The 19,420-nt window shown below is 48.7% G+C and overlaps 1 protein-coding gene across 2 annotated transcripts in view; it reads right to left on the bottom strand.

The window, feature by feature from the left end:
* Window positions 1-6,918: 6,918 nt before the first annotated feature.
* Window positions 6,919-19,420, bottom strand: part of AP3S2 (adaptor related protein complex 3 subunit sigma 2) — a 42,464-nt gene continuing 29,962 nt past the window's right edge. Inside the window, exons 5-6 of one of the 2 annotated variants that reach the window (XM_016151601.2) lie at window positions 12,815-12,922; window positions 6,919-11,224 (exon numbers count right to left, since the gene is read on the bottom strand). In XM_016151601.2, the coding sequence (XP_016007087.1) occupies window positions 11,096-11,224; window positions 12,815-12,922 (237 nt within the window). In that variant the 3' untranslated portion in view covers window positions 6,919-11,095. The remainder of the gene's footprint in view (window positions 11,225-12,814; window positions 12,923-19,420) is intronic. The other variant, XM_016151603.2, reaches the window with a different exon arrangement.

Below are 19,420 nucleotides of genomic sequence, written 5' to 3'. Positions count from 1 at the left end.
AAAAATTCAAATGCATACACCCTTTGAGGCAGTGACCTCGCATTGGGGAATTGATCCTAAACCCAGGGAAATCCAACTGGAACCTAAGGACGTACAGGAGGAAGTTTATTGCAGGATTTCTTGTTTAAAAAAAAACAAAAAAGAAAGAAAAGAAACAAAGAAACAAACAAAAGGCAAAGTATCCATCCACAGGAAACATTGCATAGGAATTAGAACAATTTAATTCTGTACACATTACCTTGGAATGATGTCCATAGTCTAGTTTCAAGTTTAAAAGCAAGTGCCAAAGTAATACATTTACTATGATCCTCCCCTCTTAAGAACTCTCTCAGTCAGTGCTTATACACTTGTATAGTGTCATGAGTGTTGGGACAGGGCAGGAATGCACATGCCAAATGGTGACCTAACTGGTCTCACTGAAGTTGACTTGATGCAGAGGGATGGGGAGGAGGCGGGGAGAGACTACCATTTTCGTCCTTAGACACTTATGTATTCATTAAATTGTTTGAACAAACATACTATTTTTATAGTCACCACCAAAACTATTACAATACTATTTTTAAAAGGAGACAAGAAAGCATTGGAGAAGGGCTAGATTATAGGGGCTGGACGCTGCCCTGTATCACCTGGGGCCCCTTGGTGACCCTGGCCGGCCCTGCTCCAGGTTGCTGGGCAGAGCTCTGGGGGGAATGCCAGATGTCAAGGTGGAGTGTGGACCAGAAGCTTGATGGCAAACTTTCCCTGAAGTCCCCTCTGCAAGCCAGAGTCCCTTGGTTAGGAAAAGGGGTCTTATACAGGGCTCCCTTCCTTGCCCCATGAGATCAGAAACTGTGGATGTGGGCAGGAGGGGTGGAGACTCACAGGCTCCTGAGCCTGGAGGATCCTGAGCACTGTGTCCTCACCTCTCATTGCCTGTTCCCTATACTCTTCCCTCTCCCTGGGGTGCAGTTTCTGAAAACTGAGCACCTACTATCAGTGTGTGATTCAGTTTTGAGGCCAGCATAGCCCCTGTCCAGGAGAGGGAAGGGTTATGGCTATACACTCACACACTGGGTTGGTCAAATCACTTAACGTTTAAGGAGCACACACCATCTGCAGACCAGAGCTCTTCTCTGTGCACATGGGTGGTTCCTGTCTTCCCGGTAAACAGCAGCAGGGATATCTGTACTGTTCCTCCTGTACTGTGCCCTGGTGCCTAGCACAGGGCTTGGCACCTATCAGTTGAACAAATGAACCAAGTTCCACACGACTGGCATAAGAGCCGGGAGGAACGCCACTCTACCTAGGGAGGGCAAGGGCAGGTCAGCCAACAGAGGGAAGTATTCGGGTGAGTCTTGAGGGTTGTGTGGAACAGGTAGACGACGAGTGACCCAAGCAGAAGGATCAACATATGCAACCGCAAGGGGGCCGGGTGCACGGTAGGGCAGTGGCTGGCGTGGGCCAGGGCTGCACACTAGAGCCCTGGATGCCATGCCAAGGAGTTTAGGCTCTATGGATACCAAGAAAAGGTCAGGGATGGAATCAAATATGCCTTTTAGAGGGAGCCTCTGGGGATGACTTGGGGACCAGCTTGGCAGGGATCAGAAGGGAGGCAGGGAGAGCAACTTGGAGGAAGCAGGCTCTCCAGAGGTGAAGGAACTCAGCAGTGGGCAGAGGTCTAGGGTTTTCAGGGAGGGTTGGTTAGGGGATATTTAGGAGGCTTGGGGACCAGGAGCTGGGGGCATAGTGGGAAGGACAGGAAGGGAACCGAACCAGAGCTGCTTCTTGGGCTGGAGAGGGTGGTTTTGAAGTCAGCACTTCCGGAAGCTGAGATTATTATTTTTTTAAATTTCATATTGCTGTTGTTTTCAAGAATTCAGTTTGGGTTTTATTATAAAATTGATTAAAAACACATTTTTTTGGGGAAAAAAAAAGGACAAAGAGCATCTTTTACAGCAAGCCATGCTGGTGAGGCAGGAAGTAAGATAGGGCCTGTTGATTTAAGCTGGGCCCAGACTGTCGAAGGGATAGAATGGAATGGACCCAGAGCCCAGTAGGAGACAGAGAGGTCCCTGAGATGGAGTGCCAGGGCAGGAAGGCAGAGTGAGTCCTGCACCCCTGGTTGGGGTCCCACCCCAGTGCTCCCTCAGCACCCACCCCAGTGTACTGACCTCAAGCCCTGGGAGACTTCCGAGGGCAGGGCAGGATGCTCAGGTGGTGACCGGCTTTGGAGTCAGAAAGGTGGCTTCCTGTCAGGGTCTGACACAAGCTGGGCAACCCAGAGCCTTCCCCTTCCACACCTGTAAGATGGAAGCAGGCCCCCAACGAGCTGCTGCGAGACTGAACGAACATGTGTGGACAGTTTACCAACTGGCCTGCAGGAAGGCCTCAGCAACGATACCTCCAGGAACTTTGTGTCTCTTTGACCAGCTTGGCACTGCTCAGGTCCCCTCCAGCCTCTCCGTGGGACATCAGCCTCTTTCCTCAGGAATCCTTAGCTTTGGGGTTTCCCCATCGGCCTCCTCAGCCACCCATCCCACGTTCCTTCTCAGAGACCTGCCATCACTTGAAAGAGCCCTTTTCTGGGTCCTCCTCCTGGACCCCAGCTCTGGAGGACTTGCCCACCTCCCTCCTGTAACCTTTTCCATCTGTTACTCTCTGCGGCCTTCCTTCTGTCCACCCAGCCTGAGCCCACCGAGGCCACCTGGCAGCTCAGCTCTGTAACAAAGTACCACAAACAGGGTGGCTTCAAAACAAAAGGAAGTTACCTTCCTGCCATTTGGAGGCAGGAAGCATAAAGTCAAGGTGCCAGCAGGGCCAGGCTCTAGGGCAGGATCCTTCAAGGGCTCCTCCGGCTCTTCTGGTTCCAGGTGGTCTTTGGTTTGTGGTTGCATCACTTCAAGCCCTGCGGTCATGGGGCCATCTTCTCTGTGTGCCTCTTATAAAGACACTTGTCACTGGATTTAGGGCTCATCTGAATACTTCAAGATGACCTCTTCCCCAGATCCTTAACTTCATTACATCAAATACTCTTTTTAAATAAGGTCACATTCACAGGTTCTGGGAGTTAGGATGTGGATGTATCTTTCTGGGGGCTACCATTCAACCCACTATACCCAGCAGGCCAAGGGGCCCTCCTGAGCCCCCTCAGCCTCTTCCAGGGCAGCCTCCATCCACTGACCTAAATTTAGGCACACATCCCAGCACCCCGCACCCGCACCACAGCCTCTAGCGTCAGAGAAAATCCTGTGTCCTTCCCACCTGCCCTTAGGGTCATACCTTCCCAACACCTGGGAGACCTGCTCCAACCTATCTTGCCTACCGAGGGCTTCCTCCTCTTGCTCTTTCTAGAATTCTCTTCTTTGAAACCCTAGATACTGAACAGTGTGGACTCTTCTCCCCTTCTCAGCCTCTCCACTCCCATCCCCCATGCATCCCACTGACCAGCAGAGCCCTCTGGCTGCGGCATTCCTAAAATTTCTCTTCAGCGCCCTCAGGAGGCTTGGGGGCTCCACCTGCCCCACTGGGCCCCAAGTGCTCCAAGCTGTCTTGGGAAGACACCTGCCAGCCCTGGGAGGTGAGTCATCCTCCTTCTGACACAGATCTGTATAAAACATAGTCCCCAAGACTGACCACAGAAGTGGGGGCCATAGGCCTGGTGGTCACCGAAGCCCATGCCAGGCTTCTGGGGGGCCTGCAGTCCACATCTGGGCAAAGGTTTCGGGAAAGGGTCAGGCCGGACTCCATGTCCAGCACTGGTACTTTTGGACGCAAGGCTTGGGTAGTATCCATTAAGGGTCAGGCTTTGTATCCTGGCTGCGACCATTGCCAGCTAAGCGACTCTGGGCAAGTTGCTTCTCTGTGCCTGTTTCCTCATCGACAGATAACAACGGCACTTTGCCTCTCAGGGTGGTGGTGAAGATTAGGTGAAGAGCTGGCTATTCTTTGATGAATGAACCGAGATGTGCTAACCCAGGAGGTCTCTTCTCAACTCCCACAAAACAGCTCAGAGGACTCTGTACCCCCAACACCAGCTCTGTCTACTGTGCAGATTTGAGGGCTGAGGACATGGGGTCCCTTCTAGCCTGGGAGGATTGTGGAGGGAGCCTGGTGGGGTGGGAAAGCCCAGACAGTGACAGGACAAGGTAACAACCTAATGTTTACTCAGTTCATACCAGGGCCAGGCACTATCCCAAGTGCTGCCACTTGGGACATGAGGCCCTCCTCAAGGGAAACCTGGGGATTGCAGGCTCAGAGGAAAAGCCACCTGTGAGGACGCATGGGAGCCAGAGATCACAGAGAAGCCAGGCTGTGGCCTTTCTGGGGCTGTGGGAGCCCGGAGCAGCTCAGGGGCTGCGCTGGGATTGGGCGTCGGCTGACGTAATGGGAAAGGGTTGTAACCCCAAGCGCTGAGGCTCAGGGAAGGGCCTGGCAGGGAGGGCTGGCTTTAGGCTGTCAACCTGTGCCAGGCGCAGCACGATGGCACGCAGTGTCATGGTGATGCTCGCCTGTTTGGCACAGAGTTTGGACCCAGAGATTTCCTTCCGATCCTGTAACATCGTGGTGAACTTTAAACAGTTGATGATTTGGTTGGCATTTCCCAGGGCCCAGGTAGGGCCCAGCTGGTGGAGAAGAGACAAGTAGAGGCTGGGAACCTCATGATGGGGAATTTCAGCAGAAAATGCCGCAGAGCCCCCAGTCCAGCATCTGAGATGCAACCATGTCCTCATGCACTGGTGCTGAGGGAGCAGGTCCAGATAAACCTCCCAGACACACAAAGTTTCAGAAAAGCTGGCTTAGCAGCTGGCAGTTCGAATCCAAGCTTGCCTCAGTTAGACAAGCACTTCTCAACAAGAGAGGACTATGTCCCACGCTATACATGTTGCAGTCTTCAGCCGACAGGTACCTCATGCCAGAGTGAGATTCGTGTAGCCTGTAGCCAGCTGGGGAGCCACCTTGGAGGCTTGGAGAGGGGTCTAGAAAAGGGGATCCACTGCAAAGTGCCCAGAACTGAGAGGCTAGAGGAAAGCTTCACTCCCAGGCTGGCCAGGCAAAGACCATGGTCTTCTGCAGTGGGAAGTGCCCTGGGCTGTGGCTCTCAGCCTCTAACTTTGCTACCAGCTTGTGAGGGTCCAGAGATGGGGTATTAGAGACCCCTTGTACCTCCCACTACAGTACCTGAGTTGGAGGAGGCGCATTGACTCCCTGAGCCACATGTGCAACCAATGAAAGCTATCTCAGCTACCCCCGGGATGGCGAAGGCCTGAACTGCAGCTCTCCCAGATGTGGCAGCCTCCTGGGTTCTTCCTCTGTTGGTTCAGGAGAGGCAAGGTTCTGATGGAAGAACCAACATGGACCATCAGGCACCCCCCCACCCCCTACCTGGTACCTCCACTCTGACCAGTCACTGCCTGAACCATGCTGATTAATATTTTGAAATCAGCTCAGGGAGGGACCACTCCAGGCCATTAACCTGTGCCAAGAAAAATTTCCGCAGTTAGGTCCTCGATCTCATCAGCAAGGAAGACAGCCTTCACTGTGCCCTCCTGAAGGCCCAAGGGATGCCTAGGGCACCGCTAGGAGGCAAGCGAGCACTCCTGTTTTCAAGTACTCTCAGGAGGCCAAGCTGATGTCAGAGTTGGAGAAACATGTTAAAGTTTGCTCTTGAGAAAGATACCATTTTTAGTGGGAAGTGTGGAATTCCCTACAGGACCCCAACTGTCAACCAGGCCTGCTTGGCCAGAGGCCCTCACCTGGCTGAGTCCTCGCACTGCACTGTGCCCACAGGACGTCTCGATTTCAGGCTTACTCTGGGAGAAGGGCGTCCCCGGCTGTGTTCCACACATTTCTGGTGGTACCAGTCATGAGTCTGCGCTTCTGTCTTCAAATTCATCATCAGGGAAGCTTCTCCCTCCAGACTCTACCACTTCACCTACAGCTTTGTCCAATAATGGCCTCTAGAGACGGGCATGGGACCCCACTGGTGGGGCCAGGCTAGCAGCCAGTGTCCTCATCCCGCTGCAGACCCACTCCTTTGAGACCCACCTGGTTCCCCCATCCCCTCAGCAACATACCGCTGTCTCCCCTTCTCGGCACCACCAACTTCTCCAGGCTTATTACATCTATGTCGACTCCATTTCCCTCTGCAAAAATCCCAATGACAACAGCATCCAATGTTTATGGAGCTCTTCTGTGACCTACATCAGTTCTCATTAGCCCCAACAACCCCCGAGGGAGCAGTTATCCTTTCATGGATGACACTGATATTCCAAAAACTGTGACTCACACTTGTATACAGCCACCTCGAGGTTTGGATTCATCCCATCACTTGGCCAGAACCAATCCTTCATTTCGCTGCCTCGCTTGGGGGGGCCTGGTGGGGACGACTGTAAGCCCAAGAGAGGTCCTCTCTTCTTAGTTCCCCAGTGCCTTGGCCTCTTGGCAGGGGCCCCTTCCTCTTGCACGTCCACCTTGACTTGAAGTCCCTCCACTGTCTAGGCTCTCCTCTCAATTCCCCTGCCCACAGGCTGGGTCCTCAATCCCTTCCTCTCATGCCGTGGCCTCGTCGCTCACCCCTACGGCTTTAACCATCTCTCTGGGATGAACACCCACTCCCTCCTGCCCACTCCCAGGTTCCCAGCAGGCGGGCAGACATCCCAGACGCCCTCAGGCAACTCCAACCTATGCATCCACATCCAGTCTCTGGATGTTTCTCTCTCCGAAACCATCTCCTTCTCTCTCAACACACACCACCCTCACTGGTCCTCTAGTCACTTGGGCTCCACTTTCTCTTCTTCCTCATTCTCCACAGGCCATCACCTGGCCCCTCTCCACCTGCTGCTTCCAATGCCACAGCCCTGACTCTCTGAACGCTGAGTGCGCTGCCCGGCAGAGCACAAGCTGACTTACTCTAAGAATGACTACTGTTTGCCTCAATCATTCACTCATTCAGGTTGTTTATTGAACGCTATGTACCAGGTACTGCTCGTAATCACCAGGATACAGCACTGACCAAGAGATAAACCCCTGCCCTTGAGGGACGTATATCCCAGCATGGAACAGACAGTAACTACAACCCAAACATACAGTGCGTTAGGGGGCACAAGGAAAGAACCGGCAGTGCCAGTCGGGTGCTGTTTCACACGGGGTTTTGGGAGGTCCCTGCTCCTTACAGTCGAAGAAACACTCTCAGGGGCTTTGTTTATAAAAATCCAGGAACTCTGTTTCTTAATCCTTTAAATTGATAACACTTGTTTCTTCCAGGGACAGGGGAGGGTGGAGGTTTGGGGGAACACAGTGAGGGTCTGGCTGAATAGCCTTTTATGATATTAATTTTTGAGTTACATGTGTGTATTTCCTTTTAAAAACATTCAATCATCGAAATAGGAAAGAATTTACAGTCTTTTGGAAAAGATTAATCGTTTTCATGGAACTATTTCCTTAAAGGGGACCTGTCTGCTATCTGCCAGCTGCTGCCAAGAGGTCGCAGACGCAGAACCCTCCAGGGTTCCAGAGGCTGGAGTCTTAACAAGGACAGCCAATAGGCACCTGCGAGCACGGACCACACGCTGGTGCACGAGTGTTATGTGGGCACTAGGTTAACAATGACCACAGTGGGGACACTCTCCAGGTGGCAGGGCAGAGGACCTGGGAGGCTTAAGTCCAGGATGTTTGCTAGAGTCAACACCCTCTGGGTCTCTACTTAAGTGGCTCTCCATCCCGGCCATTGCAATCACTCCTGGTCTTTACCATTCACTGCTGCAACCTAGTTGGAAAGCTATGGACAGGTGGCCACATTAAGGAAAACCTTAGGAAAGACTGGCCCACAAGACAAGATTCAGCCAGCAGCCGGATTTCAGCCACAGTCCTCTGGCTTCTCTTCTGATAAAGCTGGCGGGTTGGTGGAGGAGGTGGGGAGGGCTGGCTGGCTGTTACGTGGCAGAGGCCTGCGTAACAGAAGACACAGTATCCTGATTCCATGCTCAATGTGACAAGCACAGGGCTATGACCAGACTCAGAGGAAAAGGTGGGCAATTAGGTGCACTGCATGCACTAAATGTTTTGTCCCCCAAATTCACACGTGGAAGTCTAAGCCCCTATGTGATGGTATTTAGAGGAGGGGCCTTTGGGAGATAATTAGGTTTGGATGAGGCCACGGGGTGGAGCCTCCATAATGGGATTGGTGCCCTTACAAGGGGACAGAGCTTTCTCTTTCTGCCACTGGAGGACTTAACAAAAATATAGCCATCTACAAAACAGGTCCTCACTAGATACCAAATCTGCTGGCACCTTGATCTTGATCAGCCTGCAGAACTGTGGGAAATGTTTGTTGTTTAAGCCTCCCAGTCTATGATATTTTTGTCATAGCAGTTTGAACTAAGATAGACTGTTTGAGCATGACATGATGGGGTCAGCTTGGGGTGGGAAATGGGCTACTATTCTTTAAATATTCCATATAACGTGAAGTCACTGCCTCTGGGCTCCACACATTCGGGCTGCTGGCCAAGCTCGATCTAAGTGCTGGGAGACAACAGCAGGATGCACAGCTGTGTTTCTGTTTTTCAACCTTCGGTGCCTAGAACTGAGCCTGGCCTCACGAGGCACTCAGAAACTGCATGATGGCAGAAATTTAGATTTTTAATTAGTGGTGGTGAGCACTGAAAACCCAGTGTTCTGAACTACTTCAGTAATGCTCTGTGTAAACCATCCAGGGCCCAGGGCTCCCCAATTCAGACCCAGCCCCTACTGTCACAACCAGCAGCAATATCTGTACCTCTCTCCAAAAGCAGGACAAAGATTGTTCTTCACTTACAAAAAGTTTATGGCTTTGCTGATAGGCAAGAAATCTAGCTGGATTTGCGGGCAGCCTCAAGTGTTAATGAACAATAATTGTGGCTTTTCCAAAGGGACTGAGTTTCCCAAATATAAAACCAGACTGAAGTTGTGTGCCATTTTTAGAGGCAGTGGGAGGGGAGGGGTGGTGTTGGGGTGCCCACTGTTGGGAGTCTATAGGACCAGCAGTGGGACCGGTTTCCAGGAGACGAAACATTCGAAGACTACCCCAGGAACCCAGGACATGTGGTTTTCTGCTGTAATGCACTAAACCACAAAACCAATCAGGAAAAATGACTTAGCTCTAACTTTGTGACCCTCGAACCCTTTGCGACATACCTAACACTCAGGGCTTCCATTTCCTTACAGGTCCTCCAGCTCTTACACTCTGAGACAGTGTCACTGGCTTTCTCAGAAAACCAACCCTGTTTTTATGACAATTTGTGATAAGCTACTTAACCCCTATGAGACTCAGTTTCCTTATCTATAAAAAGAATTGGGAGGAGACATCTTGAGCAGTGGGGGAAAAATAAAGACTTACAAGTTAGGTAGGCAGGCTGTTTCAACTCTGAGCCCTGTGTTACCTGACCTCTCTGAGACTTTCTTCACCTGGAAACTGGAGATGACAACGTCTGCATTAAGGACCACAGAAGGATCCTGCTCGTGCCACCCTCCAGTAGGTGCAAAAGAAACATCGGTTTCCTCCCTTTGTTCCTACTTCACATTCAGCAAATGAGAGGGATGCGAATGTGCTGAAATGTCTGTAAAAAAAAAATTCAAACCTTTCAAAAGAGCGCCATCAGAGGTGTGACATCAGATACATTTGCCTATGTTTCCCTCCTCCAACACAAGGCGGCTTCTGAACTACTGCCCACCTCTGAGGTTGACAGGGATCTGAAAGACTGAGGGCAAGAGGCTGCCTGAGCAAAGGTGCCAACCACAGGAAGCACTGTTCAAAGCAGGAAGAGATGTGGTCCAGACACCTGGTCCTGCTGGGCCATCTCGGACGGGCTCTGTGACAGCACTGGGGAGCCTCAGAAAGGTCTGGGGACCCGGCCAGTCGGTGCCATGAAGGTGCAGTGAGCTCAACGCCAGCACCAAGACCTGGCCTCAAGGTGGTGCAGGAGCAATGGGCACTACTCCGAGATTAGCTCTCAATTACCCATGGGAAGGACTCTTTATTAGCTGTAAATGTACAGCCTTCCAAAGCTGGCTCTGTGAGAATGTCACCCAAAGGGGACAGGATGGACCCATAGCAGAGCTCAGGGAGGGACACTCTACATGGTGGAGAAGATGCTGCCCTGCACCAGTCTCAGCCAGCACACCTTCTGTGACCCCCGAACTTCCCCTGTGCCAGGTCCGGAATGGGGGACCCCAGCCCAGGCTCTCACGCTCCAGAAGCTGGTGGTGGGTTTCCCATCTGGAGACTCATCATTCATAACACAGCAACTGAGGCGAATGTATTTGAAATTTGGAAAGAGTTGTAATTCTGAGATGCTTCAAATGTTGTCAGCTTTCGCTTCTATAGACAAGGGGCTGCTCCCCGAGTGGGGACGCCTTCAGCTGTGCTACAGAGACAGCCGCGAGGTGGTGCTCTCCTCTTCGGCAGAAATGTGGTGGGCATGAACCGGGCTTATGATCTGGATATAAACACCTGTGAGAGCAGAGTCAAGATGCTGGCAGTAGGGAGATGGACTCTGTAGGAGGAGGTGATCAGGAATCTTGGCTATGAGAAAGGATTCTGGGTATGACATCCCAGCTGAGCCAGTAGGCCACTCTGGTTCTCATAAGATCCTGCCCTCATCTGCCGCTCAGCACGGCCCCAGGTCCGATGGGTCAGCCCTTGTCTAGCTATGGCCCTCATCAGAAAAGTAAATGCTACAGGACCTCAGACCTCATGGTGCTAAGGAAGAAGACTCGAGTCCGAGAAGGTCCCACTGGTAGGGTTCTGGGAAGCAGGGGGGCTTCTCAATACAGCTCCCCATCCTTGGGAGCGGTTGCATGCGGGAGGTAGAGGGTGTGAGTGGCTTGGATATACTGACCCCCAACTGGAAAGCCAGGGCCCCCCTCACATCTGCAGTGACCATGCATGTCAGAGAACAGCAAGGCTGCAAATGTGAGAACGGAGCACACGCTGGCGGTGACAGAGGACGCCCTTCCCTGCTCCAGGACAGCAGGGCTCAGGGCCCAAGGCTTGACTTCTAAGGCTCAGAGTGGGTTCTGCTGTGGAACTGACTTGGCTTTGTTTGTTTTGAGGACCCCAGTTCAGCCTAGTCCTCAACTCTCAGACAAACTGGGACAGGTTGGGGACTTTGATGTTGAGGTCACCGATGTTGATGTTCCGAGGAATCTCCGGCAGATTGATGTTTTTCACAGCAGACACAGCCCGGGCGGGGGCTGCTGAGAGGCCACCCTGCAGAGAAATGAGAGGTGGCAGCTATGAGACAAACCCTCATGTCACCTACTTCATTCTTAAAGGACACCAGGGAAGGAGGCCTAGAACATGTCCAACCTGAGCGCACAGCGCAACTTTTGCTTTTTCCTCTCTGTTCCTCGAAGGCAGCTAACAACATAATCTTTGGGTGAGATGGAGACCATGGTTCAGGATCCAAACCCTGTGCTCCTAAAGGAGGCTGTGGCTTACCCAGTTTTATGGTCCCTGCACCTAGCAGTGCCTGCTAGGCAGGTGCTCAATAAATGCTTGCTGAAATAACCTGAGATGGTTTGGCCAAGTCACATTCGGTATCGGGGCAGTTTTCAGATTACAAAACCAAACGAAACCCTTTCCATAAGAGATTAAATACTCTCACAGTTAAGTGCAGTCACAGGGAAACTCTTCAAAGGAAAAAGAATTTCACCATCACGGCTTAGGGCGACTGCTCGCCAGCTAATAATGTGAGATGGAAAAGCACTGGCTTTCAAAATGTCATGTGGCAACAAGATGGGAGGAAGGACACACAGGAGGCAGGGGGCACCCACAGACGTGGAGGGACTGGCAACAAACACCGAGGATAAAGGTGTGTACGCTCAGCCCCCATCTTCCAGGCTCAGCCCTGGTGTGCAGAAGTGGACAGAAACTCCCTCGAAACCACTTCCCTTCCTCCTTACCGCCTACCTTCTGAGAGCAACTCCAACTCTACCCTCAACCAGCAAGGCTTCATTTCCTCTGGTTTCCAAACCCGTTGCCTCTGACTCACTTACTATTCCTGGAAGCTTCCCAGCCTGCATTTCTAGAAGAACTACATTTGCCACAATAGCTGTGGTCTGGAAAAGCTTCTTCAGCAGGACTGCTAGTCCTCACAGAAAGAATTCCTGGTTTCGCAAGATCAAGTTCCGTTACACAAAGCCAGGAAGCACTTGAAGACTCTTGGATAACTAAAGCAGGGGGCCCGGTGGGGGCCGCCGTGTGTGAACGTGCACCCCTGGTACGTCCCCTCCCTGGTAAGGCTGATGAAGGCAACTTGGGGACCTCAGGGGAACAGAACAGACTTACTGTGAGCATCTGTATCAAGCCAGAACCACATGGACTAGGGGATGCTATTTTCAAACCCTGTCCAAACTCTACTGTAGCTTTTCTAAGGCTAACTGGAAACAAGGAAATTGGCAACTCTGAGGTCTGGAAGACACCACGAGAAATGGCTGCTGGGAGGTCAGACTCATACAGCACAAACCAGGAAACCACACGGGAATTGGAGAAGAAGACTCTGGGCTCCTCCAGGGAATGTGTGGCTTGAGAGGAGGAATTAACAACACAAACATGGGCCATCGTCCCCACGCCAGAAGTTGCTTGCCTGCCCATGTCAGCTGGCTTTTCTATTCATACTTTTAGCCTCCTTCTTACCTGGCCTTCAAATCAATGAGCTTTCATGGATCAGGAAAGGAAGGAGGTGCGTGTAAAATATCCCTAAGGTTCCAGAGCAACATAAACCAACAAACATGCACCCACTCCTCCTCCTGCCCAGGTCTTCTCAACCGCCAGGGCAAAGTACAGCTGTGAGCTCACCTCCGATTTCTCCAACCTGTTCTGAGCTTCAATCTGAGCCACGATTTCATTCATGTTTGTTTCCAACACCATTCCCCCCATCACCACCTCCTGAAGGATGTAGTGCACCTAAAAAAGAAGCAAAAATAAGGGTTAAAGCACTCAGCAGTCATTAGTGAGGCCCAAAAGGAGACTTCGCAGGCCGTCCTGCACCAGCAAGGTCGTTGGACCTGATGCCGGCTCTGGACTCATGGCAGACACCTGAGCCCCTCGATCATTCACCTCAGGGGTTTCCCTCACGCCTCGCACATCATAACATGAATTTCTCCCATAAGCAGAGAGTGGTAGGTAGAAGTGCCTGGCTACACTCAAAGCAGGAAGGTGGCAGCTGAGGGCATAGGCTTTGAAGTCAGACGGACCTTGGTTAAATTTTAGCTCCGGTATTTGTTGGCTGATGACTTTGGGCAACTTATCCTTTTAATGCTTCATCTTCCTTCCAGGATAGTGGTGAGGACCAAATGAGATAATCTGTGTAAAGCGCCTCATGTGGTGCCTGACACACACTGGGCTCTAAATAATGGTGGCATCCACTACATTATCATCACCCATCCATGTCCATCGATAGATGAATGGATAAACGAAATGGGGTACATATGTACAACAGAATACAATTCTGCCTTAAAAAGGAAGAAAAGTCTGACACATACTATGACGTGGATGTACCTTAAAGATATTACACTAAGCAAAAGAAGCCGCACACAAAAGGACAAATGTGCTATGACTCCACTTGTATGAGATACTTAGTAGTCAAAATCATGGAGGCAGAAAGTAGAATGGTGGCTGCCGGGGACTGAGGGAAGGAGTCACTTAATGTGTAGAGTTTTGCAAGAGGAAAAGTTCTGGAAATGAGATGCACAAAAATGTGAATGAATGTCTTTAACACTACTGGACTGTATACTTTAAAATGAAGACGGTAAACTCCTATGTAAATTTCACAATAAAATTAAAAGGTCACTATACCAATGCTCTAGTATGCATTTCTCTTATTTAACAAACCCATTCTTCAGAGGAAAGTAGTGCTTGTTGAGCATCTACTATGTGCTGAGCACTTTATATGTAACTTATTTTAATTTCACGACATCAGTGTGAGACAGTTAATGTAATCTTCATTTTATATATGAGAAAACTATACTGTGAAAAGTCAATAAACTGTCCCAATGCCATGTGCATTAGTAGTGAAACTGAGCACTGAACCGAGGTCTGGCTGAATCTAGAGCTCACATTCCACCTTTACCCCTACACTCCCACAAGATCCCAGACTGTGCCTTGCCCTTGGCCATCCCTTACTGCTAGTCCACATGGAATCATTTTAAGACGTGCCTTTGTTTGTCAATATTCTTGTATGAATCCTTCCAGGCTTTGTCCCCTAGGCTTAGGGCGGTGCCCAGGGCAGAGCATGCTGAATGAATGAAAGGCTGTTATTAAGTCTGAGTAGCATGTTCCTTGTGCTTAGAAGATGGATGACAGCATGGTGGCACAGGCTTTACGGAGAAGGTGTAGTGGAAGGCCTAATATAGAGTATCATGGGGACCAGCGGTTGGTTAATAAAAAACGTCAGTTAAGACTTCTGATTTGAACACTGTATCATTAAGTCATACTTTTTAAATGCTATTCAAAATGTATTCTAAGTGCAAAAAGGAGAAATAAAAACGCAAACTCCATTTTCAACAAAACTAGAAGATAACCCAAATCCTAGGCCTCAAAACAGGGAAAAGCCGTCCAGAGGAGGGAGCATAAAAGCAAGGGCTCCTTTCCTTTCGAGAAGGAAGTGATGAAAGAATGCTATGGGAAGAGGACATGGGAGCTACAAAGCTCAGAAAGACCTACAAAAGTACACTTCCTGCAGTGAAAGGGCACCCCCTCTGGGACCAAGCAGATCGTTGTTTTTGGATGACAGGACTTCCTTGGACCTGGGGGTGGGGCTAAATGAGACACCATATTTGCCTCACAGAATTGGTCTCACTGGCACCGGAGAACACAGGCTTTGCATTGTGGAATAGCTCACAGACGCCTATCTCTATTGGCTGGACAAAATAAAGGGTAAATGAACTCACCCAGAACCCTAAATCATGAGAACTGCAGCCAGCTTGGGACACAGACTTGGCACCTCCCTAAACAAGCATCCTGCAAACAGCTGGTCCCTAAAAATCTCACCTATTTAAAGATGAGTTATAAAAATGAAATCTACACAGGATCTATATAAAGATACGACCAGAAGAAAATTAGGAAAGAAATAAGAAAACCAAAAGGCAGACGAAGACTACACACTGGAAAAATGCCACAGAGCAGATAAGATTGTAATAAAATATTTTGCAAAATTAAAAAAGAAAACTATGAAGCAAGAGCTCAAGGCAGAATTGCAAGAGCTTATGGGAGATGTGGGCAGATAAGAGAAGACATCTACTAGTACAGTTCAGGAAAGAAGTGGAAGGAAAAAATGTACAGAAATGAAGGTGAAACTGAAAGGAACAGGGAGAAAGGACACCACTAAAAACATAGTAAGGAATGAAAAGGAGAGAAATGAAATAAAACAACTGAAATGAAACAAACAAAAAAAAGAGTTAAAAGGAATAGAGAGAAAATGATAGTTGCAGAAAACAGTAAAGAAGATGTAACAGATGCATAAAAGAAAACTAACATGAAACGGAACATAAATGTAAAGATTTGATCACAAAGATTACATAAAAATATAATTCAAGATGTTGCTGGGAGATAAAAGGATTAAAATGCTGAAAGGGCACAGTGTACCCCAGGGAAATGTGGACCTGAACAGTCGGTGCCAAGAGAGACCTGGAGGGTTAGATTTCTGGATTTCGGGAACCTGGCAAAAAAATCAAATCACTTAAAAGAGGGATTGAATCTTGAAAATTTCCACAATAAAATTCAATGCTAGCAGAAAAAATGAGCAATACCTACAAAATTCCCAAGGAGAGAAAGTCTGACCTGAGGATTTTACACCCAGTCAACTGCCAACCAAGAGTAACAGAGTGGGAACTATATTCCCATGAGTCTTTCTTCAATCTACAAAAACACACAGTCGGCCAAGAGGTGACTGGGAAACCTACGGCAGCAAGACTGATGGTGAGCACTGAGCCTATGTAATGGAAGGACTAAGACTAACTGGGATTACAGTGACAAGAGAATGTCAAAGTTATACATATGCCTTGACAATGTAGAAAAGCTACAGCTAGCAAAAATTAGAGAGATGGTAAAAAAAAAGAGGGAGGTAGAATAAGAACACTGATTCTCCAGCCAGAATGACTGAGAGCCAATGGATAGCACTTAAAACCAACAACTCACATAATAAAGATACGGTCACATTATGACTTTTACTATGACTTCCCACCCATGTCCAAACCCACAATCATTTGCTGTAAACAATACTTTTGAGAGCCACCAAACTTCTGATTTAGGGCCAATAAGATCTTTTCTGCTGATTACAGAGTTCTATATTTTCCTTGCAAAAGTTCACCTGTAATGCAGTCTCTAGAATTTCCAGTTTCTCTACGGCAGAGGGAGAACTCTGACTCCTGTGAATGTGGAGCCCTCCACCCCTCATCTTCTAGAGTTATCCTGCCCAAACCTAACTTGACTTCATTTCCTTTAAAAGTAACTTGCCTTTCCAAGGCAGTCACCTTTTGTTTTCATAGAACAATTCGCTTTTCTCATGAGTGGTTTACCTGTATGTTATTAATTAAATTGCATGACTACGACATCAGTATAACTGGCATCAACAGGTCTGAAAACATTACTCAGACCTTCGGTGAGCACGGTCACTCATGTGGTACAAATGAGCAACTAGGGGTCAGCTGCCCACGTTCATCTGACAAGTCAGGGAAGATCTCCACATGAAGTGGACCGTGACAGATGGGTAACATTGCTTTGAATAAAGATGAGGGGGGGATCTGAAAAAGCTGGAGCACAGGCATGGGAAGAGAGCAGCTAAGAATCAATACTAAACTTGCGTACCTATGAACTAGAGAACCGTCAGATCTCAAAGAATGGTTCTTTGAGAGCTGGTTGATGGACTGATCTTGAGGATTCCAACAGAAACACTGGTAAATACCTCAGAGAACCCTGAGAGTTAAAGGACCAAGCAGACAAAGGGGGCAGGGGAAAATGAAATGAGAACAGAAGAAAGCACAGAGGTAAAGTCCTCGGGAGCCCCAAACCCAGCCTAACATGGCGTGTACCAAGCAAATATAAATTATCAACTAACAATAATTCACACTGTTCTTTTTTGGCAACCACTTAAAGTAAAGACACCAGTAAAATTTACTCACAAGCTTTTGTTCAGGGAACAAAAGTGCTGACTTCTTAGTGCCTGGCAAATTCAATGGCAATTTGACTCAGGAACAATCAATCACAAGCAGGCAGAGTTTCATCTGAACGTAAAGAGTATGAAAGTATGATAATCCCTGTAAACCAACAGGTTACCTTGATGTAAGGGGGAAGGCAATAAAGTACTTTTGTGATGAACCTAAAATTTTAATAGGGAAAATGCTAGGTAGAAACTGATGCTTCACAACATCTAGATACATAAATTATGGCCATATTTCAGTGACTAAAAGTTAGGAGATTAGAGTTCTATCCTATTAAAAAATGTCTTAAAATCCCTCAGAACAGTCAAAAAGTAGGAAAGATTACCAGTTTCAAAATGTCTATTTCTCTGAAGAAATCAACCTGCTATCAAGCCTCTGTTCTCTCCTCCCTACATGCCTGGACATGCTTCTTTTCCAGGGAGCTGTCACATTCCCCCCACCCCCCAAAGGTACTTGCTTCTGTAACTGGATCTACTGGGCATCCAATTTGGCCTCAACTCTTTTTTTCTGTCAATATAACTGTTTGAGACCTTCCCTACCTCATTCCGTAGAGGCAATATGAATGTCCTGATCAAGACAGGGACCGCTAAGTTTGTGTTCTGGGCTCTCCCAGAAGTTTTTCTGTGACTCAGTGTACTAACAGATGAAATGGGGACAGCAAATCTGGTGCATGCTGAGGATTCAAGAGTGCTTTGGTACCACACTGGGACCCCAGCAGGTGTGACCCTCCTGTCTGAAGAACTGGAACCAGAGGTTCTGGGCCAACCGAGGCTTGGCCAGCAGTCCCACCCTGCGAGTGAGCAGAAATGGGAAAACCACACCACAAAGCGTCGGAGAAGACTGACAAGACTCTCTAACTTGCTGTGACTTCCTCATGGAAAGAAAGCACTTCTCCAAACTGCAACACGGGCCTGTTGTGCTGCCAATTCTGTCACCACTGGCTAATCCTCACCCTCACTGACCCCTACCATTCTTCTTGGAGATTCCGTTAAGCAGTTCTGTAGAAACTGGAGACGTACTTCTAGGATTTGAGGAGCCAAGTACCCGAGGCGTGGGTCAAGCAAACTCAAGAAAGGCTAAGGAATGGCAGAGATAATCACTGTCTTCTCAGTGACAGCACTGTGCCCAGCAAGTACTTCCACTGAGGCACTTAACTTATCTGTCTCTTCTTGACTACAGCTTTCTTTGTGGGAAGGTTCCATGTCATAGTCATCATTAGGTCCCCAGAGCCAAGCGGTGTGCCTGTCAATAGCAGTACTTCATAAATGCTGAGTGAAGGAGAGGCACGCCTGGTTCAAAAGCCCTGATTTTGAGGAGGCACAGGCCTTGTGAGGTCCCACCCAGGCACTGAGAAATACACCCTACTGCCCGGGACATAGAGTTCACCTCTACAGGTAACAAAGGGCAAAGGGTTAGAAGGAGCTTGCCAGGGTCATGCCAGGATTGGCGGAGTCTGAGAGGGAAAAGTGTCACTTCAAGGACAGAAGTGCTCCTTAGGGACACAGCATTGGAACTGCTGGGGATGGAGATAAGCTGGCTTCGACAACCCCGTCCAAGGTCAGAAGACGTTTCTCAGTGAAGATGAAAAGTTCTGAATCTAATCCCATGTCAACAGAGACCATCGCTAGAAGCAAACTGATCTGCAGCCAGAAGAAAACAAACATTACTCTTTTCCTCTGGCAGAAACACACAGTCTACAGACCTTAAATCAGCCATGTTCTAAAAATTTAAGTGTTAAACTCATAATGAATTTTTCTATAGATCTAATAAGCAAGGGTTCTTGTGGCTCACGAAAGCTGACTTAAATCCATGCTGCTACCTCGAATGTGCAGCTACAGTTAAGTACCACGAATACTATTGTTTCCACAGTAAAATGCACTTCTGTATTGGGATGGCAGGAACCTGCCTAGCGCAACTCCACGGGCGCTAGAGAGGGCAGGTAAGATATTCCGAGACACAAGTGGTACATTAATGCACAGCACACCCCTGGCTCAATCACCTCTACAGAAACCTCCAGATTAAATCAATCCCTCCCTAGGTTCTGCACTGGAGGACAAAAGCCTGTCGTACCACAAAAGGCAAGGCTCGCATCCCCACTACCAATCCATATTCTCATATCATTATTAGAACTGTGTCACCACACAGAAGACAATAAAACTAAAAGCACAGTGCTCGTACTCGAATGTGAGGATGCCAATACTCAAGTTTAAAACCAAAATTGACAATTAGTAACAAAATATCTACT

Source organism: Rousettus aegyptiacus, unplaced genomic scaffold, assembly GCF_014176215.1.
Source record: "Rousettus aegyptiacus isolate mRouAeg1 unplaced genomic scaffold, mRouAeg1.p scaffold_m13_p_14, whole genome shotgun sequence".
NCBI lineage: Eukaryota > Metazoa > Chordata > Mammalia > Chiroptera > Pteropodidae > Rousettus > Rousettus aegyptiacus.
The sequence above is the reverse complement of the archived record's forward strand: the minus strand, read 5'-3'. Positions and strand labels throughout refer to the sequence as shown.